We start from the raw sequence: 25691 nt of genomic DNA on the forward strand, positions 1-25691 counted from the left end.
TATTTGTTTTCTATTTTTATATAGACAAAAAATTATAATTTATTCCAAAAAAACGCATTAAATCATGGACTCATCAAAATTTCTCAAAATGCCCACTCAAAAATCAAGATCCCCAATCCCTTCTCTCCTTCACCAATTACTTATATCCCATATCTTTTTTTAGTTGTGATTAAAGGACGTAATCTATTGGTCACCCAAAGTAATATAATTTTGGTACACTTGATAACTAAATGATTAATAACTTATCATCTTTCATCCCATGTTTGGTTCATTTTTTTATAGCTCATAAAAATTGGATGGGCCCGTGATAATGGTGGTTCACTATGGAGAAGACATCCCTCTAATGTGTAGGGATATCTACATGATAAATAATAAATTCTATGAAATGACATTGTTGCCCCCATTTCTCAAGCATTGGGATTTAAATTAGTTTTAGATATTCCTTCGAAAAAAAATTACTATTGATATTGTGTTAGGGCATACATAATTTATATAATTTTAAAAATATATTTTTGTTACTAAAATTTAAAACTAAATAGTTAGTAAAATGAATCTATACTATTTACTAAATGAGGTACTTGACGAAGTTAAAAATATGGACTTTATTGAACAAATCGTATGTTGAATTTGAGGTAGCCTCGAGCTAAGTTCGATTTCAAGCTCGACAATTTTATCGAGCCAAATTCGAGTTTAAGGATATTTGTTTCGTAAGCTCACGAGCCTGTTCGCGATATCGAGTTTGTTGGTCTCTGAATATACAATAATAGCTTGTATTATACCACATCGAAATTTGAGTGTACTAAAAATGATTGAAATTCTATAAAATTAGAATCCAACTCCCATAAATTATCATATCTTAGTTGATCATTTGGCTAAGAATGCTCGAATCGAGTTCGAGCCGAGCTCAAGGCTGTATATATATTAAACGAACCGAGCTCAAGTTTGATATTGCTCGGCTCGACTCGGCTCGTTTACATCTCTAACTGAAAGCCACATATGATAAACAACAATTTACACTACAAGACATGTATTTATAAACACGACTTATTTTGAGTTTTAGATGAAATTTCACATGTTGGGCAATATGAAACACGTAAAATCATGATTTTATTTCTAGCAATTGTCGATATTCCAACAGTTTCACCAGAAATTTTCAACATTGTACCGGAGAATCCTTTGGGAAATACCATCCACCAAGAAGAAAGATATAGTCAGAGTTACTTTGTGAGCAATTACACGACGCCCCTCGATAAGGCCATGGGTATTCGTAGACAAGCAAAACTGGACAATCAATTGGCAACAGAAAGTGGGGACGAAAAGAAACAAAAATTGGGATTTACCAAAGCTTTTCAATTTCATTATGCAGCCTCATAATAAGTATCGGCACTTTAGGGTGAGGTTGTTCTGTCACTCTGCTTTAGAATCTAATAAAGTTGACAGAATCACAATGACGTACTCGGCATCTCGAGGTATCAACAAACTGATCGATCGTACAAATTAAATACTTAACAATTAGAAAATTGATTAAATCAACCATAAAGGTGATTTTCCCCCAAACATTCAGGAAGGAGAACAAGAGAAGTCGTCCGATGACGATGATTATACTAACGCTAGCCAAACAAAAAGGATGTTCTTATGCCGATCGATGTGTGCAAATTGAGGTGTGACCATGTGCTAATATAGACATCCAATATGTCGGGTACTCATTTCTCTCTCTGCACATATAATGTGACTATATTTGGTTGCTAAGGTATTAGTGGTGTAGGCATGCATGCAGGTTAGAGTGGTGGGTGTACACGGTAACGGGAAACCAACCACGTAAGAAACACACACACACAGATGAATGAATGGAGCCCTGTATCTTCGTTGGTTTGGGTTAAATGGGGAAGCTCCTTTCTCCCTGTGAAAAAAAGGCTGTAAAAAACAAAATCAACGATTACATTGTGGGTTCCACTGCCACCGTTACATTGGGTACGTGTATGTGTGTGTGTTGAAAATGTTGATATGCGGCTACTTTGCATTGAATCTTGGATATGCGTGCGTTGCATCTAACTTCTGATTTTTTTATCGGCATATTGGAGCAGGCTGGCTGGCTTTGTGGTGGGAATTATTGTATGGAAAGTTCAAATTCTGGCTCACATTTCCCTTTCCTCCCTGCTGATTCCACCACCTACGATCACTTTTTACCATTTGAATCGAAAGGAAATTCGAGGAATCCCGAAACTCCGAATACCCATCATCGTTGTTCTTCCGAGAGCTTCCTCGAGAAGCAACCATCTTGGCTTGACGATCTTCTCAACGACTCGGAAATTTTTATTCATAAAGGTCATCGCCGATCAGCAAGCGATTCTTATGCATACTTAGGTGATGCAGCAGAGAAATTTAGCATAAGAGGGAAATCACAATATGAAAGTCTATTTATCGGGAACCTAGCACCCCAAAAAGATGTCTACAGCACCTCCATTGACAATAAGATCAACTCCTTGGATGAGAAACGTGATCAGGTATTGGACTAATCCCATAACATCTACTTCTTAATCTCTTATACGTCCTTTTTATATTGATGGTTTAAAGTGATTAGAATGTTAAAATCAGTGAACTTGGAGGGCGGGGTTGATTTTCTTGCAGGTGACTGAAGAAGTGGAAGGTATTATAGGTGTAGGGAATAACAGAGAGCAAACTAGTTCACGAACTCTTGAGGGTTCTGCTGATAAAGCTGGTCATTCTCAACTTAAGCCTTCCACATCAAAGTTGGAAGCAAAGCGAGCCAAACAGTAAGTATTTCGGCATCAATGTTTCACATCGTATCCTTACACGAGTTCTGGGATGGCTCATCCCTTCATTCGATGCAACAAGTTCAAGAAAGTTGAGGACGCTATTTATTTACGAATTTTTATCTGAGTCTGAGCTTGAATGCGCTCCAATGTACTCAAAATCTTGACACTAATGATATAGGCACAACGCTCATCGTTCGAGGGTGAGGAAACTTCAATATATATCTCATCTTGAAAGGGCTGTCCAAATACTACAGGTATATATATGCCTTCGAATAATTTATTTTTTCATTCTAGATGGTGCTGAGACTTGATGCCATATGTACATGTCCGATATAACAGGCAGAAGGATCTGAAATTTCAGCTGAACTTAGATTTCTTGAACAGCAAAATGCAATCTTGATCATGGAAAATAAAGCACTGAGGCAACGCCTGGAGAGTATATCACAGGAGCAGATCATCAAACACTGTAATAGATAGCTTTTCCTCTTTAAATGAACTTATAAATTTTACTCAAGACAACATCTGGAGGCCCCCTTCTCACTTTCCCTTGTTTAGTTCATGATATCATCTTGTGCCATGTTTCGTGGAAACGTCTGCAGGGGAGCAAGAGATGCTAGAAAGAGAAATTGGGAGGCTGCAAACTCTATATCATCTACAGAAGCCACAGCAAATGCAGATGCATCAACAGCAACAGCCACAGCATCATCCCAAACAACGCCGAAACCACAATTACCAATCGAACGGTTCCTAGTGAAGAACAAGGATGCCAGCCAGGTTAAGTTCGGATCAAATAAGATCTTGATTACTACTTGTTTTTCGATTTTTACAGGACAAGGAAGTGATTTTGTAAGTTAAGTTGATCCATATCGACCATATGTGATGCAAGGACAACTTTTATAGCTTCAATATTCTTATGGAGACCTGAAACAACAGCACAGAAAATTTGAGAACTTCTCAAACTTTCCACTGAGTTAATCCGACAGGCATGCGGCCGATAATAACAAAATTTGGATAGAATTTCAAGTGATGATTTAGAACAACATAATGTTTTCCGGTATAATTTGAAATAGAACTTTCATAGGATAACTTTTTAGATTTTTGACCTTCTAACTATTTTAATTTGTAAACTAACCTTCATTTAAAAGTTTCTATATGAATTTGGTCAAAATTACCCTTACATGCTCAATGATAATTATTCTAACCTAATTACTCATTTACTCTAATCTAAAATATTGATTTTCCCTCCTCGGCATATCTTTTTTTAGGCGCCTTCCCTCCTATTCTCTATCATTATCTCTTTTCCTATATTCTAGATTATTTTCTTTCTTATGTTTTCTTCTACATATCTTTCATAACAAAAAGAAAACAGTTTGATATCATTTGCTTATCTCAGGTAACGATTGTATGTATAAATTCTGTTATCTGTTTATTTTTGATCATTTATGTTATTTCTGTTCATTTGTCTGCAAAGTATGTGAAAAAGCGAAAAAAAGTAGAAGAATGTGAATTGCTTTCACATTTATTTACTTTTCACATATATTTCCGTTGTTTTTATATATTTCTTCAAAATCACCAAAGAATAAGATAAATTTTGTATTAGTGTTTTTTTAGAAAAAGAAGTGTGTTTGATATTTTCTTCAGAATTATCAAAGAATAAAATAAATTTTGTTTTAGTTTTTTTTTTTAGAAAAAAAAAGGTTCATACATGAAATGCATAGATAATTTTAATTTTGATTTTCAATTTTTTTTAAATTTTGAGTGATGCATTTTTTTACTTATGTGAAAAAGGTAAAGAAATAACAATAACTTAATTAAAAAAATAAAGTCATATATCTCTTATTGGATTTACGTGAAAAGGATAAAGAAGTAACAACCACCTAATTAAAAAAATAAAATCATATATCTAAGTGAGAGTCAAATGAATTTTATATTTCTAAATATTCCGTTTTGCTTTTCACTAATTGACAAAAATCATAGTGTAGCTCAATTTATACTATTTAAATTTAATAAATAATATTATTAGCTACTGAGCCACAATCTTTGTGTATGCATAACATAAATAATAAGTATTATGGCGTCATATCATATATAACAGTGGCAAATTTTATGAAAATATTCTATAATTTATTAATCTAATTTTGAAACATATGGGAGCTTTCATTTGATAAAAACAAGATTGATATTTTCCCTCTAGAATAAGACTAGTGTATTCTCAATTTCCCACTCCAAAAAAAATGAAAAGTTGTGGACATGAGAAGTTACATTTACATAAATTTAATTTGAGTGAAATAAAAAAGTAAATGCAAAAATATTTGTAATTATGTCAATCGTTAAATAATTTAATATGTGGTTAGTTGATGAAAATAAGAGAGAATGAGGGGTTGAAAAGAAAAAATTATAGATAATTAAAATGTTAGATTTCTTCAACGCATCAAAATATTTAGTAAACATGGTTTAATTTTAGAATAATGTTATAATAACAACCAAAATATCGTACTAATATAGTTACAAAAATTATATCATGATATTTTGTTATTATATCGTGAGATTTTGTTATTATTTCTTGAGATTTTGTATTGAATTTTTTGTGAGATTTTGATAAATGAAATTTTTGTATTGAATTTTTTGTATGGTAAGAATTGTTGTATAAATTTAGTTGTATGTATAACATTATTCTTAATTTTATTATAGTATTATATCCTTGTTAATAAACAAATAAAATATTATCATTATGTCCATTAAATTATAGATTTGCTTACAATTTAGAGAGATGTTAGTTATCTTATTGTAAACAATTATGATTAATGAACCTTCCACGTTATTTGATTTTGTGCAAACAGGATTAAATTTATTTTTCCACGACATTAATGTTAAATATTCCAGAATTCTGTGCATTCTTCAAGACTTGAAAGAGGAGAAGGCTTTGAAGGTATATATGAATTTGGTTCCGAAGAGTCATCCCAACCAGGACTTCCATGGAAATAGCTTCTACAAAATTATTTATCCTGGTGACAACACAGGTGGAGTGGTAAGCTCCTGATTCAGACTCTTCAAGGGATTCTGGATATACCCTTTTCCCTTTGGATTTGGATATGGATTTTCTTTCTTTCTTTCTTTCTTTTTATTTTATTTGTCGGAATTCTGATATATTTCATTGATTTTTCTGATGAATTCAAAATTTGTAGATTCTTCCTCGAGAATTTATCGAACATGTAGAGATAAAATCATCAAGCGTGGCGACGTTATTAGGTCCTTGTGGATGCAAACGGCGCATAAAATTGTACGAGGAAAGCGGCGACATAGCTCTTGGAGACGGCTGGGAAGCGTTTTACAGACAAAATGCTTTGAAGAATGGTGATTATTTACTTTTCACGCACTCTGGGAATTTGGAATTCTATGTTCAAGTGTATGATATGGCTACTGTTAAAAAAACTTATTAGCTAATGACAAAAGTCTTTTTGAGTATTTTTCGTCATGGGTGGAGAGACGAATTAGAGATTTGTATCATACAATGATTTTATTGATTCTTTTATTGATAATGCGAGAAATTATGTGCATTTCTTTCAATTGCTATAAATTATCATGTTTTGTGTATTTATTAACACTGATAATAAATATTTTTTAGCTTAATCTTTGGTGCTCTGAAAATTAGCTTATGTTTTAGAACTTCCAAACAATCACTTTTCTTCGGTTTTACAAGCTTTGCTCGACTGGGAAACTGGAATTTTGTCAACTAGATAAGATATACATACATACATACATACATACATACATACATACATACACATAAATTCTCAATCTCATTCAACAAAATAATGAATATTAGCATAAATATCACTAGATGTGAAAAGGAAGTTTGCCTCGTTGCTGCCTCTGCTTGAGGACTTATTTCTGAAGCTCCTGATTGTACAAATCTCAAAGAAGAGAATCTGATCTGGCTGGTAATCTCTTGAAGAAATTGACGGATACTGATGGCATCTTGCTTCGGAATCGGGGATGGCGCAACGTGTAAAGCCCAAACAGCAATGCCACTACTTGAAATGGAGTGACATACAGAAACACAGCACAGATCAATGCAAACACTATGACGATGGCTGTGGCCCTGGGATCCCTCCAGCTCAGTATGCTGAGCACCCTCTCCCCTTGTGTTGCTAGATCTCCTATCACCGTCTGAACTCTTCCTGCCACGCTTCGCAACCTGTCGTACCTCATCCTCACCAGGTCAGTTGGCTGAGAAGTTGGGAACGTGTCGAATTCCTCAAACAGTTCATCCGGATGAGCGTTTTCTGCTTGAGAAAGTCGAGCGTCCATGTGGGGCGGAAGCCTAGGCCTAAACCGGTAGTTCCACAAGCCAATGACGAAAAGGTAGAGGAAGATTGTGGACAAGATCAGTGCCGGATAGCATACAAGTATCAAGAACAGAATGTGCACGAGGATTGTTGTCAGCGGGTTTTTCCAATAGCAAATGCCATCAAACCATCTGTAGATGTATGTGATGCCAGATAGAAGAGACATTATGCGGTAGAAGTTGGCTTTGCTTCTCCTCAGGCTCCACATATGGTAATCTACATCCAGCATATACTCGACTATCTCTTTCCGGAGCGGTGGCTCTGCCCGGGATAGTTTTACCGCCACTATTTGCATAGCCTGGTGGCGCAGCCAGTCAATGTGCCTGACGGATATGGGCTGAACATAATGCATCTTTGGGAGCAAGGGTTTCCCGTACTGGGTCACCATGTTCACCCATGCAGTGCACGAGAAACGTATTGCCAAGTGTAGCTCCCCATGTTTCATCAAACCAGAGGGAGAAAAAACCAGCAGTGGATAGGAATGTGTGTAAATTCGATCTGTTTCTAAGGTTGAAAGCCTGATCCTCACTTTTCCAATTCTCTGGTCCCTTGCATCGTCTTTCCCATTGATGTGGCAATTGTCAAAAACGCCAATCGTGATTACGGTACAAGGATCATGAACTTCCCAAGTATACTGCTCGTTCCAACGAGGATGCAAAGAATCAAGAAGAGTTCTGGTTCGGACCCATTTGTTCCCATACTTTGCTACGCAGTAAGCATCTGTCAATTTACCTTCTCTGCTCTTCATTGGCTGCAGATTTCGAGCACTTAAAATACCAACTTCAAGAATTCCAATGCTATGCTTTCTCAGATGCTTGGATGACGGCTGAAGGTCGCTGCTAAAATGCGTGGACTCATCAAGAACATGGTAACCAGAATCTAAGCAGAGTCGAAGAAGAATTCTGCTTGCGAATTTCACCTCTTTTTTCTTCTCCACGGTTTCCTCTGCCACAGAAGGAAGAAGCAGAGCATACCACCGAGGATCCAGCATCTTCGCAGTTTCAAATCTCTGCGGAACCTCCCTAACTGGTATTACAAGCTTTCCCATCACTTCATCCTTGCCCGGTCCAATTCTTTCTTCCACACTGATTATTATATACTCATCAAAAGGCTCAGATGCTACAAACATTAGTTCTTCATTCCACTCCGGATTGATGTTCCTCATTGGTGAAGGCCTAGTGAGCCTCAACTGATGCCCAAGCTGCACCTTCACATATGTTTCCAGGGGTCGGCTTCTATCCGACGGAACAAGATCCTGAGCGGCAATTACATGGACTCGGAGGTAATACAATTTAGGCGAGAAATATACTTTTGATCGTGTACTAGCAAGACTTTGCTGGTTTATGCTGTGAGCATCAGAATGCCAAGCATCGGGGAAGGCTTCATCAGCTTGTGTTCCCATCCAAACAGCAAGCATGATCTCCCCATGATTGATCTTCTCCCCTTTCTTGTCCGCCAATCTGTACCACTGAGGAGCCAGAGGACTATCAGGCGGAACTCGTTGAGGGATTTCAACAATATCAAACAGGACTTTACCCACGAAATCGTCCTTCACAAGATCCTTATCCTTCACAGTGATTTCAATCAAATTGCTTTGTAGTCTCTCCCTTGAAAATGCAAATACCTGTTTCCACACCGGATTCTGATTCTTCTCAAAGTGCCCGGTCAGCCCTTTGTAGTTCCCAACTTTCACCTCGACGTACGGATCTAGACTCCCAGTTAAGTCCATCGTTGGAAGATCCCTAGCTTTTACGACGCTCACATACAAGAAATGCATCTGCTCTACCAAATCGTAAGTACTTGCAGTCTTGTCCCTTCCCCAGTACCCCATTCTCGCAGCCAGAGGAGGCTTAGTCTCTACCACAGCAAACTCAGGTTTCTGCCCCGAAAATTGCATTTGCATCACACTGGCTGATGGTACCAATCCAGCCTTATTAAAGTCGCTCCGGGTTTCAACAAATGCCGGCTGAAACTTTTCAGCCGGTGGCGGAGGAGGGCCACCGCCATGGGAACCGGTCCCTAGTGAGTAAAAAGTCCTTAGCTCCTTTTTCTTCTTGTTTTTCGCCTGATTTTCCATGTATTGATACTCAGCGTCGAACTTTTTATTATTTACTTCATGCGATGGTACTGCGGTAGTACTTTCTGTGGCCTTATCATAACCATGAGTAGTAATATTATTATGACGATGACGATTTTCCACACCATTCACGTGCTGCAAAACCTCCTCCTCGGGATCAAACGACTTAGATTCTAGTATCACCGCGTGTATCCTCAAAGCAATATCACCCTTCACACGAGAAAAGAGACCTCTTTTATCAAGCGGGTACCTCTGAACAACTGATTCCTCCTCAGAAAACGGGATAGACATGCCGGAAATCCGAACCCTTCCAAGAAAATTCTTGTGGTGGCCGTTTTTGCTATCATTGTACACAGACACCTCGATCGTCTCATCCGACAAATCTCTGGGATTCTTCACCTGAAACACCAGCTTCTCATTCCACAAAGGGTTGAGATCTTTAAACTTGGTGGCGGTCCTCTGACGCTGCCCCTGAAACTCCACTTCCACAAATGGACTCGAACTCCCTTGCCCATCTTTAGGCAGGAGATCAACTGAATCAAGAACTTCGACCACAAGTTTTGCCATTGAAGAGGCAAGACGATAGAGAAGAGAGAGAAAGAGAGCGTGGATAAAAATAGTAGGCGGTGTCGTGAATTTTGGAGGTAGAAGACAGAAGCAGAAACATACATACATAGGTTTGGTCTGGAAATTTTGTTGGTGGGGAAATGCAGACAACTGTCTTTGTGGAATAGGCTGCACTGGTCAGCTAAGGGACCCCTACACCAACAATATANGTGATGTGTAAAATTTCGCCTCCGTAAATTCTGAGGACATATGTAAATTTTATAAGTAGTGTAGGCTTGAAATATTAAATTTGAAAATTAAAACTTTGTATATCGAAACCTAAATTAATGGACATATGTAAATATTTGCACATAAAAATTAGCCCGCTTACGTAATTAAAAGTCTAAAATTTTATTTAAAAAAACATTAATTATTAATTTATCTTACTACTTATTAATGATGAAATATAAACCAAATAACATATATACTTTTAAAATTTTTATTTTTTAAAATAATCGATTTGGTTTAGATTGAGTTTTTTAATCCAAACTTCGAACTAAATTATTATTTTTAATTTGATTAATTTTATAATGAAAACCAGACCGTAATCGACTAGGCAAAGTGATTATATTTTTAATAATTCAAAAACAGATTGTTCGGGATTTCATTATGACTTGTGGGGTAATATTTAAATGACTCATTGATTGAAAAGTTTGGGAAATTTAGTAAGATGGGATTTCGTTTTCAGGTGGTGGGGAGGAGTGGAACCATGGAATGGAGGACATCGTTTTCATCGCAACCAATCTTGAGTTATCTTTAATAGTAAGACTTTATTTTCTTTTTTTTTGGGACTATTGGAAATTTGTTAGGTTTTATACGAATAAAAATGAGTTTTTAAGCGCGTTAAATTGTTTAATTTTGAGTTTTGATCTATTAAATTTCAAATTTTATTTTTGGTAAATTAGTTTTTTATTTTACATCATTTTCATCGATTTGCTGACGTGACAATGAAAAATCATCCATTTTTAATATCAGTTTGATATTTTTTGATGTCATATATCAAAATTTTCATGTTCTATTTGAGCAATCTGATGAAATAAGACATAAATCCAAAAATTATTTAAAAACTTAGTAAATTAAATGCAACCACACAGTTAGTGAACATATTATTTTCCATTATACTAATGATATTTGAAGTATAATGTTGACATCGTTAGAAAATTAAGTAATAAATTAAGGGCGGCCGACACTTTTTATCATCTCTATGGTCCAAGCATTTGAAATTATTTTGCTTCATTTTCTCGCTTTAATCCAAAAATGGTAATTTCTCATCAGAGCCGTACATGTGCTTCACAGTATCTGAGACGATATGTTAAAAAAAATCTTGTTTTGATAAATAACGGTAAAGCTTGTAAATTAAAAATAATCAAACAATATATATAAAGAAAATATAATTTACGAGTTATATATTTATCTCTTTGTGATTTTTTTATTCGTGCGCCACAACATCAACATGGTTATAACATAATGCAATGTCATATGAACAATTATATTGAAAAAAGATTGAAATTGGCAAAAATTATAATATATGTTGCTAAAATTGAAATTTATCAATATAAACTATCAAAATAACAAAATGATAAATATAATGAACTAATATTGTAAAAATATATGATTTATTTTAAATAATAAATATAATATTTTATTTTTTGAAATGGGTTCAACTACATAAATTCAAGAAAAGAGGCCAAATAATCGAAAAGCAAAGTATAAAAGTTTAACACATGAGTTGACACAAAATAAAATAATAAATATATTAGACAAACATTACCATTTTATACCTACAAAATTTTTAAAAATTTAATTAATGAGCCGTTAGCTTTATTGTTTGGGCTCTACATAATTTGATTAAATCCCTAATGAACACAATCATCATATTTAATCATGTTTTCAATGGGTCAATGTCCAATTTTTTTTAAATATCCAGTTCACATACTATTTATATGCAAGCCTCAATCAATGATTTTTTTTTTTTGCCCCTGTGAGGGTCAGGCCATGAGATATGGCCTCTCTCGCCTCACAGGAGGTACAACCCTGTTTCTCATTTTCAAGGCAATCTTTTTGAAAAATATATAGTTTTTTATTTTCAAAATATTATTTGTTCAGTGCCATATTACTCAGGTCTCGAGTTTTGACTGACTAGTGGGGAGGGAGACTGCGACATGTTAAGGTATAACGTTTGGCTGTGATTATATGTAAAAGTTAGGTGGACTCAAATTTAACATATATATATTATTAGGAATTAAAAGTTATTTATGTAAATTTGAATTTAATTATAATTTTTGCTTCATATTAAGATATTGATATAATGTTTATGATAATGAGAGGAAGAAAAATGTGGCAAGCTTTTGAATGAATAATTTATTTGTTTGTACTTTAATTATTAAATATCTTGGAAAATGATAAGGGTAAATTTGAGCATCCATTAAAATTATCAAATATAGTTTCTCTAAATGATATAAACTATGGCAATTTGATTTCGTTAATTCTTTTTCTTGTTGCCTCTAAAATAAATTCATGTCACAATTTTTTTCCTCTTCGTTGATACATTATTATTACATTGTTTGAACTTTGATGCAAAAGATCAGTCAAATCATTTACTTATTACACATCTTTGTTTCATATAATGTTTGACTCAAATTCTCCAAAAAAATTATATGTATAATCATTATGTTATATATATGAGGAAGTTGGTGAAAAATCCCCAATCAAAATATTTCTTTGGGTTCACTCCCTACTCACAAAATTGTGGTATTATGTCATACAAAATATGGTACACTTCATGTGAAAATGTGGTACTAAAAAAGTACACATGGACTTAACAAAAAAAAATCGACGGCTGGAGACTGAAGACCAATTTGTCGTATATATATTCATATACTTATTATTCATATATCATACATAGTTCAATATCTTAAACTATGTTACGTGATCAGTTGAGGTGACATGTATGAATAATGGGACACACGCACACATAGATATATTAAGTACATTATTTATAATTATGTGCATCCATCAACGTTCTCCATCCAAAATTTTTATTTTAATAAATAATTGAAATCTTTAGTGTTCATCCATCTAATTATCCGCATATTTCATAATATCGATGTTATAATTTAATAAAAGTTGACGTGGAGACCCATTTTAGACGTCAGATTTCAAACTTTCACAAGCCGAAATGATGCAGCAATGAAATCATATTGGAGCAATTTCAGTTGAATGATGGCGAAATTAAAGCCTTGATGCTAGCCTTGTCATCATTTTCCTAATTTAGCTCCTCCACTCCTTGGGAATCTGTAAATACTCAATCGAATGGGGCGAACGAATAGACTGAAATAGTTATTTTTATATATAATTTTTTTCTTACTAATATCAAGTAGATAAAAAAATCCTGAGACCAAAACAGACATTGGATCAATTCATCCCTAAAGTCTATTATTTTGATTGAGCAGCAACAGGGCTGGTCCTTATGTGGAGACGGAGGGGCAATGATTATGGTTTGAGAAGGCGATACCTGACCATCTCCTCCATTTCTTGATTCCTTTGTGCTTTTAGTTTAAGTATAAGTCGTCAATTTAATCTATTTTGATTACATATCTGTCTCATTTTGCAATAGTGATACACAAAAATTTGCATAAACTTTCTCCCATTTTTTCGAGCTACAACAATTCCCTACTTTCAAACATAACTTAGGCCGATGTTCTATCTATTTTTCGAGGGGTACTTGCAGGCGAAAGTTTTGTTGAAGTCCAATCTCTACTATTCATGAACTATTATCTCATGTTTTGAGTTTCATAAACAAAATTCAGTCAAATCCAACATATCAAATTTTTTTATATAGTTTACATAATAAAACTTTTCAAATCATATACGAGATTATCATACATATTGTTTTTCGTCCATAAACTCGTCCAAAAGCCATCCAAATCCGAGGTCCATTGTTTACAATTTATTTTACTTAATTTTAAATGTGACATCCAAATATATATTTTTAACATATATGATTCTTGATTCTTGTTATTTCTGATTTCTGTCTTATCCTTTATATGATTAAAATATAGGAGATCGATATCAGTTAACCATGAATATCATAATTTATTCAGAACATAAGTTTGATATATGTTTATTTATGAAAATAATAATTTTTTTGTATATTTCCACTATTATTGTTATATTTGAAATTTCTGTTGAAAAATGATTTTTAAAGACTGAGAGGATTCTCACATTTATTGAATGACAATCATATCACACACTCATCTCCTATCATATAAGAACGAGGAACATTTATAAAACGAAGAACAAACCCAATTTTAAGGATGATGAAGAAAAATAAAACCTTTTTCATCGTTTAGTTATGTTTTCATAATATTAGGTTTCACGTCACTCTGCTGTAAAACATATGTTATTTTGGAGTTGTAAAAATAATATTTTCTTTTATGAAATAAAAGATTGGTTTGTAAATTTTGTATTTCTTAGATTTGTTTTTTACGATTGTGTAATGGTTAACGTCGGCTGTCGACTAACTCTGATATCGAGACAGTTGACATCATATATTGATAATACAATGATTAAAATTTCACTACATCACAAGTTTAGAAAAAATCCAAGCATATGATAAAAAAATTCAGTAACTACATGTTGCTCTACTGTTGTTGATACATCTTTATTTGTTTAAACTAGATTAATATTTGCTTTTAAAAAAAATTAAATTAATATTTATAAAACTTAAATGAAGTTTGGGCTCTCTATATAGATAAATTTTATTGGTAATCTTGAAGTTGGTGACTAAAATATATTAAGATATATACCAAAAAAAAAAAAAAACAATAATTAGATGCGAAATTTGTAATACCTTTTCGTAAAACCATACTTATAGGATCATAACATTTTGACTCATATATAAATACCTTGATGAAAGATGCCCATTCCAAAGGGAAGAATTCCAAAACAAATAATATATCACTCAAGAAAATATATGCATGTGTGTCTATATATATACATATATGCTGGAAAACATTAATTCTAAACTAGTAGTTATTTCGTTGTATGAATTAATTACAATGTTGGTGGGAGAAATAAGTCTAAAGAATTAGTGCAAGCCTTTCCAAAACATAATTATTAAATAATTACGACCCTACAAAGAATAGGACAACATTAACAATAGGACAAAATATTATATATATANCATCCCCGCTTTTGGATATGTTTGCTTAATTATGCTCTTTTTTTTATATAACAAAAGTACGATAAAGTATAAGATATTACTTCTTGTTTGTTCAATTGCAAATCAAAATTCGATGTCGTTATACAAAAATTGATTAATTAATTATGAGATAACCATTTCAAATCTGTAAAACATAATAATAATAATAATAATACCACAATTTAACAAAAATAATAATTATTTTGGGTTGGGGGAGTCTTTCGTCTCAAATTAAATATCAAATAAACTATAAATCATCGATATTTATTAAGATCATAGATGATAAGTCTATGGAAACGCCAAATTAAGGAGATGTTAGCGAATGCCCAACGTAAGAAATCTTATAGCTATTATTTCAATTGACACGTAATAGTGTTATTAGGACTTTTTAAATGGAAAGGTTGATGAATTGTCGTAAACACGCGGTCTAATTATATTTTTAAACAATATTTCTCATTCAAAACTTTTAATTTTCCCTTGAAAATTTCGTTGTGGGATGATATTGTGGGTCTGATGTAAGCACTGGGCTTAAAGTTGATACCTCATTTTTGTCGAGAAATGGATGAACCTTTTTGGTTCCATTTGGAGACTTAAGTCGAACAACAACAGAAAGAGGCTTTTTCAAGTCAAGATTTGTCCGAATATTCCATGAACAAATCAAATCTAATTTATAAATTTCTTTAAGATATGGGCTGGGCTAGTTTGCTAAATAAAATGTAAGCCCAAAACTCTTTAAGGAAGACAAAAAGCACATATTTTAGACCTTTGGCCCAATTTGTTGAACCCGAGTTTGGTATGCTTAAGTTGATGTGTTTTTGTTTTTATTTTTTATCATTATACTTTTGTAAAATTATTATAATATTTTCGGTTATGAATAATTAAGGCAGATGGAACCACCATCATTTAATTAATCAATTTAACGTAAAAAAATTGAGACAAAATAAATTATATATAATAAAAAGTGAGAATTTTTTTATATTTAAATGAGCATTAAAATGTAATTATAAGAAATAGTGAGAAATTATACTGTAATTTTGATATATAAATTAAAAAATAAATAAAAAAAGAAAGGAAAAAAAATTCAAGTAAAAATTGAATCAACAATCTAATACTTAGAAAACAAATGATCTATCCGCTGAGCTATTAGTGACTTGTTTTAAAATTTTAACACTTTATTTATATATATAATTATTTATTCATATCATGATATCAAAAGTTAGTTATTTTAGATATCTCAAACTTAATAATATAGTCAGTGGCGGAGCCACAAGCATATGTAGCCTCAGGTGATCCAATTTTTTGTAAAATTTATATGTAAATTTTGTATAATTTTAAAATAGTATGATATAAGTTTGAGTTAATCAATTTAAAATATTATAAGATTTTAGAATTTAAAATTTTAATTCCAACCTAACCATATTTCTGGGTGGGTGGGTGGATAGATGTGAGTGTGGAGTTAGTTTAGTCAATGCAGTTGAAAAGTATCATTTCCTGCCAACAAAACTGGTGGTTGCAGAAATTTTCAGCTCTCCATTCTCAATCCTACGCAAACCCCAAAACAGTTAATGGGTTTGGCTGGAAATGGAGCGGCAGCCTGTATCTTTTCTCCACCCTTGTCACCATTGATGACTTGTGCACAAAGACAGCTCAATCCTTTACAGTCTCCAGTTAACTTTTCCTCTCGTCTTATGTCCAGGAATCCCCTTTCTGTCATCAACCGTGCCAAGGTCTCCGCCGCCTCCACCTTGGTGGTGGTGCCGAGCGAAACAGATGTGGTTTTGCCTCCGCCGTTGGAGGTAAAGGAGATAGACGCGAAGTGCAGTACATGGGTGTGGAAAGGATATAACATTAACTACTTGGTATACCCAGAAGCTGATGGTAGCAATACTTCTACGAATCCTCCCCTGCTTCTGGTTCACGGTTTTGGTGCTTCCATTGCTCATTGGCGCAGGTACGTTTTAGATTTCTTTTTGTTTCAGTTTCTTTGACTGAGATTTGGGGCCGACCACTATGAAATTTTGTCTGAGAATAGTTGTACTTGAAGTCGGCTGAAAGGATTATATTTGAGGTATAAATTTGATCCTCAGCAAGTCTGTCTTTTTGCTGATTTGAATGAAAAGGGTTGTCAACTGCCGAGCGGACGAACACTTGTATGCATGATGGTATACAGTATACCAAGTTTTTTTTGCTGTTATATTGTTTGCTTAGTATGCTTATGTATTATTGGTTCAGTATAACTTGGAGTATAATGAAGTAAATGTAGGCAGTCATGCAAATATGACTCCTCATTTTTGGACTTGCAGAGGGACTGTCATCTTAAGTGGCATTTTCATGTTAACCTTATTTCTGTGGTTCTATTAACGGATTCTAGACTCTATCATCCTGCATTTCAGGAACATCCCGGTACTTGCTCAAAATCATACAGTTTATTCCATTGACCTCTTAGGTTTCGGTGCTTCACAAAAGCCAGCTAGTTTTGCTTATTCCATGGAAGTTTGGGCTGAGGTGAATATTTCTGTGAAATTTGTGATTTTGTTTGCTGGCAAGTAAGAACTAATCTTTGAAAATCGTTTCTTATGTTTACAATTGCATTTTAACGAAGAGTGCCGTGAAATGGACAGTTGATACTAGATTTCTTGGATGAGATTGTTCAAATGCCAACTGTACTACTGGGGAACTCAATTGGTAGTCTTGCTTGTGTTATTGCTGCTTCAGGTGTGATGATTTTTCTTATTTTATTGTCTAGTGCTATGTTAGGCTTGGTTTTTACAATGTACGTGTAATTTTTCCTCCAACAGAGTCTGCTAACTCCCTGGTGAAAGGCCTTGTGCTATTTAATTGTGCTGGTGGTATGAACAACAAGGCGATAGTAGATGACTGGAGGATAAGGGTATTCTTTCCTTTGCTTTGGCTCATCGATTTGTTATTGAAGCAACAAGGAATTGCTTATTCTTTATTCAATCGCATCAGACAAAGGTGTATTTAGTTGATTGAGTTTTGCTTCGTGTCAGCATAAGAGGAAAAACAATAACAAGGGTTGTTTTTCCTTTATGATGCAGCAATAATCTCAGAAACATATTGTTGTCTGCCTATGGGAATAAGGAAAACGTAGATGAGGACCTTGTCGAGGTAATTGTTTTCTTGTTTTCATATCGATTACTGAATTTTCTGTGGTGGAATAGGCACATTCAGTTTTCGCACTAGGTAGAAATTACCCAGATTTCTTTTAAGATGTTCAGAAATATTCCCAACTGTACGTATTAGCTTAGAAAAACGCAGAAAACCCAAAGATAACAGCGTTAAGGTGGAAAAGATGGATGATTCCCTATCAACCATCTTTTTTTTTTTTTTTTTTTATGTGTGTGTGTTTCTTAAAAAACGTCAGATTTTTCGGAAACCAGCAGAGGACGAAGGAGCTCTGGATGCCTTCATTTCAATCGTAACAGGGCCACCAGGCCCGAATCCAGTTCAGTTGATGCCAAATATTAGTTTACCTATTTTGGTGCTGTGGGGTGATCGAGATCCTCTGACTCCAATAGATGGACCAGTGGGGCGATACTTTGCATTGCTGCCAGCTCGGCTACCAAATGTGAATCTGTACTTATTGGAAGGTGTTGGGCATTGCCCTCATGATGACAGGCCTGACTTGGTCCATGAGAAGTTGCTTCCTTGGCTGGCTAATCTTCCAATTACTTAATGTATGTATGTTTTAAGAATCCTGTTCTTGATTCAACAACTGCATATGTATACATATCGTATAGGGATGGAATGGTGTTTCATAATAACCACCACCATGTTCTGTTTTCACAGATTTTTATATAAAGCTGAAACAGCTGAATATACTTGTATGTAACCAAACAATTACCAACTTCCTAGCTCATCTGGATTAATAACCAGTGAATGATAGCTTGAATTTTCAATAAACTTATAAATTTCAACTCTTATTTTGTTGAGAGTAGCGACTATATCATCTAGCTAGCTCAACAGCAGTACCACATTAGTTCCGATGACAAATTAATGATCAAGAAATAGCGATCTGTCGTAGATTTTTTTTGTAGGTGCTCTGCTTGTAGGGGGAGTGTTATCGTATGTGAATTCTCAATTGACCATAAAAAGTGACCAGCTCACTGTGAATCAATGTATTACTCACCATATAACAATGACCAAAAAAAGAAGAAAAGAACAAAGAAAAATACACGTAGCAGCGTAAGGATGGCTCACATAAAATTACGCTGGGTCAGCTTGTGCATCTTCAACGAAGGGGAACAAAAACACAGCATTGACCACTATCAAATACCAGGTAAGTAAGCTAATCTAAGTTAATAGAGGACCAGTTCAAGACTCAGAGGCGATCTCTTACAAATTAATAAAGATCAAACCATACTAAATCATGTAGAACATAAAAAATAATCTATTCAACACATGCAAAATTTGATTGATGTGTAGCATCTCTCTGTTTTACACCTTAGGAGTCTTCTTTTTCACAAGCATTTTTTTATCTTTACCTTTCTTTTGCTTTCGTCCACTGCGAGCATGCTTTTCATCTCTCTCACGAGTATTTACATCCTTAAATTCGATCGGCTTGATGATAACACCAGTTTTCTTTACTACCTGTCCATCAACAAATGACAAGCGAGAATCGATTTAGAAAGGATACGAGGAATAATGGAATTAAAATCGAATGTGTTTAAATTATTCACCTCCGGACGGTTAAGAGCTCCAATAGCAGATACAGGATTAAATTCTGGTCCAATCGGCATCCGAATACTTTGTTCAAAAACTTCTTTGGATGTGTAGGGGTAAGGAAGCGATTTTGTATGTAGTTTCTCAGCCTATAGGAACAACATAAATTAATCAAAGCAAACAGTCAGTTGAAAAAAAACGTGAAACAAATAATATTAGGGACAATTGGCAGGAAAAACTTATGCAGCAACATATGGATTACAGCTTGAACTATTCAGACAGAGCATGCAGCTTTTCAAGGAATAAATATGTTCAAAACAAAGCACAAATTGAATTATTTATTTCACCGAGCATGTCTAGCAGATTTAGGGTGCATATGTTTATTAATATATGCTTTTGAACTATGATCAACTTATTCGGATAAGTCTGAGGCTCAGACGAATTCCATTGATATGAGAGCATAGACTATGGAATATATGCAAGCACCCCAAGAATTAGAGATTTCATTGCAGTATACAGCATCCATACATTTATCAAACCTTGTTTCAAAGTCCCTAAAGCTACGAAGATTAACATAATCAAGTTTAGCAATGCAGTAAAGCATTAACAAGATTAAGCTACAATCTGGCAGGCATGCTAATATCAGTGCCAATAAGCCAAGAATGATCAAGGACTGCATGAACATGAAACCTAGATTGTCAACAGATAGAGAGACAGAGATTATGACCTCATTGAGGTCACAAAACGCAGGAACTGCAATGTCAAGTTATCGAGTGAAACTTTCGGTAGGAGGGCAAAAAAGAATGCACTAACAAAGTCAATTACCATAGATTATTTCTCTCGTGTTTTCACCCACTAACCAAGATTTTACCACCTATTCAAGTCCTCCATGAGCTTAAGGTTTACTACCTATGCTGCTTTAAAACAAAACCCAGTAGAATTTAAGTTCAACAAAAAAAAAATAAAAAAACTAAAGGAATAGATCACCAATGAGAAAAACAACAGAACCCTCAACCCAAACAATTAGACAACAAGATACCAAGTAAAAATCATTCTAAAGATCATCAGCATATACACAATTAGACTGCAACTTTGTATGTATTTTTTTTCACCAGCCTATAGGAACAACATAAATTTTTCAAGCAACACTCGGTCACAAACAAGCATGACACAAATGATATTAGGGACAACTGGTGGGAAAATCGCATGGGAGCAACATATGGATAACAGACCGAATTATTCAGACAGAGCATGCAGCTTTTCGAGGAATATGCAACCATAAAATAAAGCATATAATGACCTTTTTATCCAACTTCTCTGAGATGATAACATTATTCAGATGTGCATCCTTCCTCTTTCTAAGAGCTTCTTCTCTTTTCTTTTTAGCTGTCTCGTGCTCTTCTAGCATCCAAGAAGGTAAACCTTTCTTTTTCTGTATGTCGGTCCACTGACCCCAGCCAGGAAGTAAAACGGGTTTTTCAGGTTCTGGATTTTCCTCATTCAATACTTCTGCTTTATCTTTCTCAAAATATTCTTCGACATCATCACCAGCGAATGCACGTTGTATAAGTTCTGACTGTGATGGAAGTTCATAAGCAGACTTACCGCCACTAGATAAAATTCCATCCACCATTTCTCCACCACTATCTGCATCACTATCGCCATCATCATCCTGCTAAACAATAAGAAAAGAGTTCTCACACTAGCAATTGGAATGGTGAGGCATGTAAAGTTCGTGAGAGCAGGAAACACCTCCACCATTGGATCTTTTTCCAAAGATCTTACAGATGCTGAAGATTTGCCAATATTGTCATTGCCAACTTCAATTTGGTTACTACTAGCTGATGATTTTTTCGTCTATTCAACCATATCAAGAATTAGAATCAATCGTGATAAATTCTTATCTCAACAAAAAAACAAAACCTCAAAACCAAGCTTACCTTTTTCCACAAATCCGAAGCAAAGTAAGATACGTCATATGTTATTTTGGGCTCTGGATCTTCAACATTGCCCTCAATACTCTGAAATGCAACAAATTGCAGTTTAAATTAATCTTAACACACAACATGCGACAAGAAATGAACATATATATAGCTAGAAAGGGTTTTGGGGTATATAACAAACACATGAATATTACAGCCCACCAAATCTCATTCAGCAATTTTGTTCATGATACACAATAGGATAGCAACATTTGAGAAAATGCAGCATGGGCCTGACATTAAGGAAGCTGAATACGGGCAAGAAGCCATTAATAATCTTTTCAAGCACAAAGAAATTCTCAGGAATGTCCAAAAATCATTCTGAAGTTAGTGCATCATGATCAACGTTTTGGAAATCTAAATACTTAAACACATTATCGATTCTCATTACAAATACACAAATGTATATTGAGACATAAAGTTCGCGTTTCACAACACAAGCAGCAATCGTTAATCAAGCCTCCTAGTTGACTTTCCCTCTCTAACATGCACACTGATGACTATGATCACAGTGTTTCCAATACAACATGGTAAAAAATTGAATGAAGATAAGAAGTAGATCTATCACCTTAAACACAGAATCGTGATCGATCTCAAACTCTTGACGAAGTAAATTAGGTTCAATGTCTGATAATCTCAGTGAATGATCATCTTTTTCATGTTCAGTAACCTCATCCTCTCTTTCCTCGTCATCATTTTCACCATCACTATTGGCATAGCAGTAATCTGATTTGACCTTTTTACTACTCTCAGAAACTGCCTTTTTAGGAACACCAAACACCCTCCTTCCACTCGAGATATCCATATCACAGCCTCCCAATTCACTTTTATCATCCAATTTCTTCAATGATAATTCATACTCCTTAAGAGCAAGATTTGCTTCTTCATCAGCAGCCTCCTTCCTCTTTTTCAACCCTCGCACCTTTGCAAAGAAACATCAAAGGTCATATATCAATTTCATAAATGTACAAAAATTTTATCAACAAAAAAATTCAAAAATTTTAAACAGTATCAGCGGATCACTATAATGGGGACAAGATCATCGAAAAAAAAAGATGCGTCAAAATTACCATGAAAGGTAAAGAAAGCACCCCTGAATGGGGCAATTCCTCATCCTCTTCTAATAATTTCCGTGTTTTTTCCTTGGCCTTTATCAACAGATTTGACGTTTTATCCAGATCTGAACCATCTGCCACCTCATCATCATCATCACTGCTCTCATCACTGCTACTACTTTTGTTCACAGAACTCATTTTCCTAGTCAATTCAGCATGTTTATTAAGTTGCTCAGCAAAAGCTACCCGGGTTCCATCATCTTGGGCTTGCAGACCTCGTTTTAAGATGCGAGTCGCCCACCTTGAGCTGTTTTTGTGTTTTAAAGTCATACGTTCCTGCATTAACAGAAGAGTAATGAAATAATAAATTTTTCTGAAACAAGACTGACCCAGATTGAAAACAATGTTAAATAACCATACGTCAACATAAATTAAATCACCTCAGCTCTTTTAAACTCTTGTTTCACTGTAAGTTCCTTGGCAGCTTGGGGATCCATTTGAATTGCCAGGTCAGCTGCTTTTGTCCTATCTTTTTTCAACAAACGGTGATATGTTTTCGACTTAATCTTTTTAATTCGTTTTGCCTTCAGTTCATGGCGGAAAAGAAGACTACGCATTTTAGCAAGCCGATCCTGATGATCCTTCATATCTTCAATTGACATCTGCAATGTATCACCCCGCACACAATTGCTTAGAGCGATATTCTACTTACATTGTTCTTACTTGAAAAGAGCAGAATAAAAGACAAATAAAAAAAAATAAAAGAGGACTGAGGACATATTTGAGGTATAGATGTATTTGTCCTCCATACCTCATTCAGTTCAAGAAGCCTCGCACCATCCTTCTTGTGAGCTTCAACAACCTCATTATGGCTGACCAAGGAAGCAATTTTCTTCTCAAAATCAGTTCTAGGTTCAAATTCAGAGGCTATTGCTCCTATAGTTGAAAATCCCAAGTCCATTTCTTCATCAAAATATAAAGTAGGTGCTTCTCTGTTTTTCTTGACTAAAGGATCCCACTTGGTAATATCCTTTTTAGATCGTTCATAAGCAGCCTTTCGCTCCAATCTTTCTTGATCCGCCTTGGCAAGTGGTTCGACAATGGAAACAGACTTATTTTCAATCCGAAGCAGGTTCTTTCTAAGTTTGCTGAAACCCGACTTACCATGCAGTGGTTCCAGAAGGTCCTGAATGCTTAACTGGCCCTTGCCATCAAGAATATCGCGACTAGGATTGAACTCAGACTCTGGATATGCCTCAGACATGATAAAATCTTTCTTCTTTTTTCCTGTAAGGGGAAAAACATATTAGAGATACACGTGAATGTACCTATAAAAAACAACTGAATTGCTGAAGTTTACTGGTGGGGTGATTTTAAAACTCGATGAGCATGTGACACACACAGGAAAAAATGTGAAGTTAAAAAACAAAGGTTGCTACAGAATATTATGGGTTTCCAAACAACAAAGTTGGGGAAAAATTAGATTTAAATTGGGTCGTCAAGAAGTCTTTCGTAAAATGGGTCAGAAGGATGTCTTATCTGTTTATGAACTCACTCCCCTTTTTCCCACTTTCTTGTTGAAGGGGGCTACAGGAGACGGGAGACCACCATATTTGTTCTGAAGCTTATGAAGGAAATCCATCAATTGTACTTCTACATTAATTAAGGAATTTCATTTCATACTAGCAATACAAAAAGTAAACAAGTTCGCCGATCTAGAGACTCCAAATTAGTAAAGAAATACGTACAAGATCCTCAAATTTCGGAGGCGATAACGCTATAAACCAAAAGGCTATGGCATGCCAGACTGAATAAATTCTTAAATTTAGTTAAAACTACTTGCGATAACAAATTAGTGAGGGGTGAAAGGTAGACCACTACCTGCAAAAGCATCACTTGGAAGTCCAGTTATCTCTTGTAACATCCTTGCATGTCTTCCATCATCTTCAGCATCCTCACCTTCGTCGGATGCAATGTTCTCATCCTAAGAGTCAACGGTAACAACAAGAGTTCGATAAAAAGTACCCGCACTTGTGCGTGAGTGCCCAACCACGAATGGAAATCGGAGAGATACCTCAAAATCTTCAGGAAGCTCATACTGATAGTTTTCAACGGGGTCATACCGCTTATTCTTCTTCGATTCCTCCTCTGGGATAGCTTCTTCATATTCATACACATCATCACCAACGTCATCATTAAAAGCTATCTCACCTTCATCATCTGAAGAGCCAACCTTGGAAATGCGGCGATCTAGCTCCTTCTGAAATGCATTGGGCAAACGAGGCCCACGCCAATCCCTCTTCTTATTAGCTTTGTCTCTTTTATTCTTACCAAAGCTCGAACCTTTTCTCTTGTTCACAATTTCTCCATCTTTCCTTCGACTACTATAGCTTTCATCCCTGGATTTTCCTTTATTTTCTGCCATTGTTGTGGTCTGATAGAGAACTCGAAGTTGTCAATAGATAACTACAGATAACAACAAAAATTGACACAGCTCGCACACAATCTGCGGATTAATACTAAGACAACATATCGTTAAAAAATTTCCAAACGAGAACATCACTCTTAATCATCGAATTCAGAAAATAAATAAACAGCAAAACAAGAGTTGAATGTGAAAATTAATAGAAGACATATTGTGGTCGCTGCAGAACACACAAAACGGAGGGGGGAGGTCGGCTGCTCTGAGAATAGAGAAATCAGTAGAATAAAGAGATGCAGGAGCATATTACCGCCACGGGCGATGGAAGATTGGTCGTGCGTGACGGAGCCGCCGTGATGATGAATCGAACGGAGGAGTGGGCTGGTTACCGATGCCTAATGGTTATCAATTATTGGACCCATATTCTCTAGTTTAACTTAGGCCTGGGCCCCATTCGAATATCCGGTTAAGGACACTGCGAGGATGTTATGGGTTCGTGTCTATACAACTTGGGCCTAACAGGGTATTTAGGTCTGG

The 25691-nt window shown here is 35.0% G+C and overlaps 4 protein-coding genes across 10 annotated transcripts; 2 read left to right on the forward strand and 2 right to left on the reverse strand.

Moving 5' to 3' along the window:
- Positions 1 to 1570: 1570 nt before the first annotated feature.
- LOC140961809 (uncharacterized protein At4g06598-like) lies at positions 1571 to 4421 on the forward strand. Of its 4 annotated transcripts, none has more exons than XM_073420535.1 (7): positions 1571 to 1694; positions 1766 to 1977; positions 2085 to 2504; positions 2629 to 2774; positions 2956 to 3031; positions 3117 to 3243; positions 3377 to 4421. In XM_073420535.1, exons 3-7 carry the CDS (start codon positions 2115 to 2117, stop codon positions 3526 to 3528), a joined length of 891 nt encoding a protein of 296 aa, XP_073276636.1. In that variant the 5' UTR covers positions 1571 to 1694; positions 1766 to 1977; positions 2085 to 2114; the 3' UTR covers positions 3529 to 4421. The 4 variants fall into 4 exon arrangements, with proteins under 4 accessions (XP_073276636.1, XP_073276618.1, XP_073276627.1 ...); XM_073420517.1 differs by having other exon boundaries at positions 1766 to 1971; positions 3377 to 4420; XM_073420526.1 differs by having other exon boundaries at positions 1778 to 1971; positions 3377 to 4420.
- A 2037-nt stretch (positions 4422 to 6458) lies between these two features.
- On the reverse strand, positions 6459 to 9929 carry LOC140971666 (FT-interacting protein 7-like). Its single transcript, XM_073434031.1, has one exon. The coding sequence runs from the start codon at positions 9876 to 9878 to the stop codon at positions 6693 to 6695; it is 3186 nt and encodes a 1061-aa protein (XP_073290132.1). The 5' UTR covers positions 9879 to 9929; the 3' UTR covers positions 6459 to 6692.
- Positions 9930 to 16489: 6560 nt separating this feature from the next.
- Positions 16490 to 18873, forward strand: LOC140971669 (uncharacterized). The gene is made up of 6 exons (XM_073434036.1): positions 16490 to 16963; positions 17406 to 17517; positions 17634 to 17727; positions 17811 to 17988; positions 18072 to 18141; positions 18398 to 18873. Exons 1-6 carry the CDS (start codon positions 16578 to 16580, stop codon positions 18707 to 18709), a joined length of 1152 nt encoding a protein of 383 aa, XP_073290137.1. The 5' UTR covers positions 16490 to 16577; the 3' UTR covers positions 18710 to 18873.
- Positions 18874 to 19306: 433 nt separating this feature from the next.
- On the reverse strand, positions 19307 to 25569 carry LOC140971667 (uncharacterized). 4 transcript variants are annotated; one of them, XM_073434033.1, is made up of 12 exons: positions 25465 to 25569; positions 24807 to 25166; positions 24614 to 24716; positions 23544 to 24019; positions 23173 to 23394; positions 22748 to 23068; positions 22246 to 22599; positions 21636 to 21716; positions 21448 to 21552; positions 20996 to 21370; positions 19713 to 19844; positions 19307 to 19623 (listed from the first exon to the last, which is right to left on the reverse strand). In XM_073434033.1, the coding sequence occupies exons 2-12, from the start codon at positions 25155 to 25157 to the stop codon at positions 19471 to 19473; spliced, it is 2673 nt and encodes an 890-aa protein (XP_073290134.1). In that variant the 5' UTR covers positions 25158 to 25166; positions 25465 to 25569; the 3' UTR covers positions 19307 to 19470. The 4 variants fall into 4 exon arrangements, with proteins under 4 accessions (XP_073290134.1, XP_073290136.1, XP_073290133.1 ...); XM_073434035.1 differs by lacking the exon at positions 25465 to 25569 and having other exon boundaries at positions 21454 to 21552; positions 24807 to 25413; XM_073434032.1 differs by lacking the exon at positions 25465 to 25569 and having other exon boundaries at positions 24807 to 25413.
- Positions 25570 to 25691: the final 122 nt, after the last annotated feature.

This window comes from Primulina huaijiensis, chromosome 2 (genome assembly GCF_012295235.1).
Source record: "Primulina huaijiensis isolate GDHJ02 chromosome 2, ASM1229523v2, whole genome shotgun sequence".
Lineage (NCBI taxonomy): Eukaryota > Viridiplantae > Streptophyta > Magnoliopsida > Lamiales > Gesneriaceae > Primulina > Primulina huaijiensis.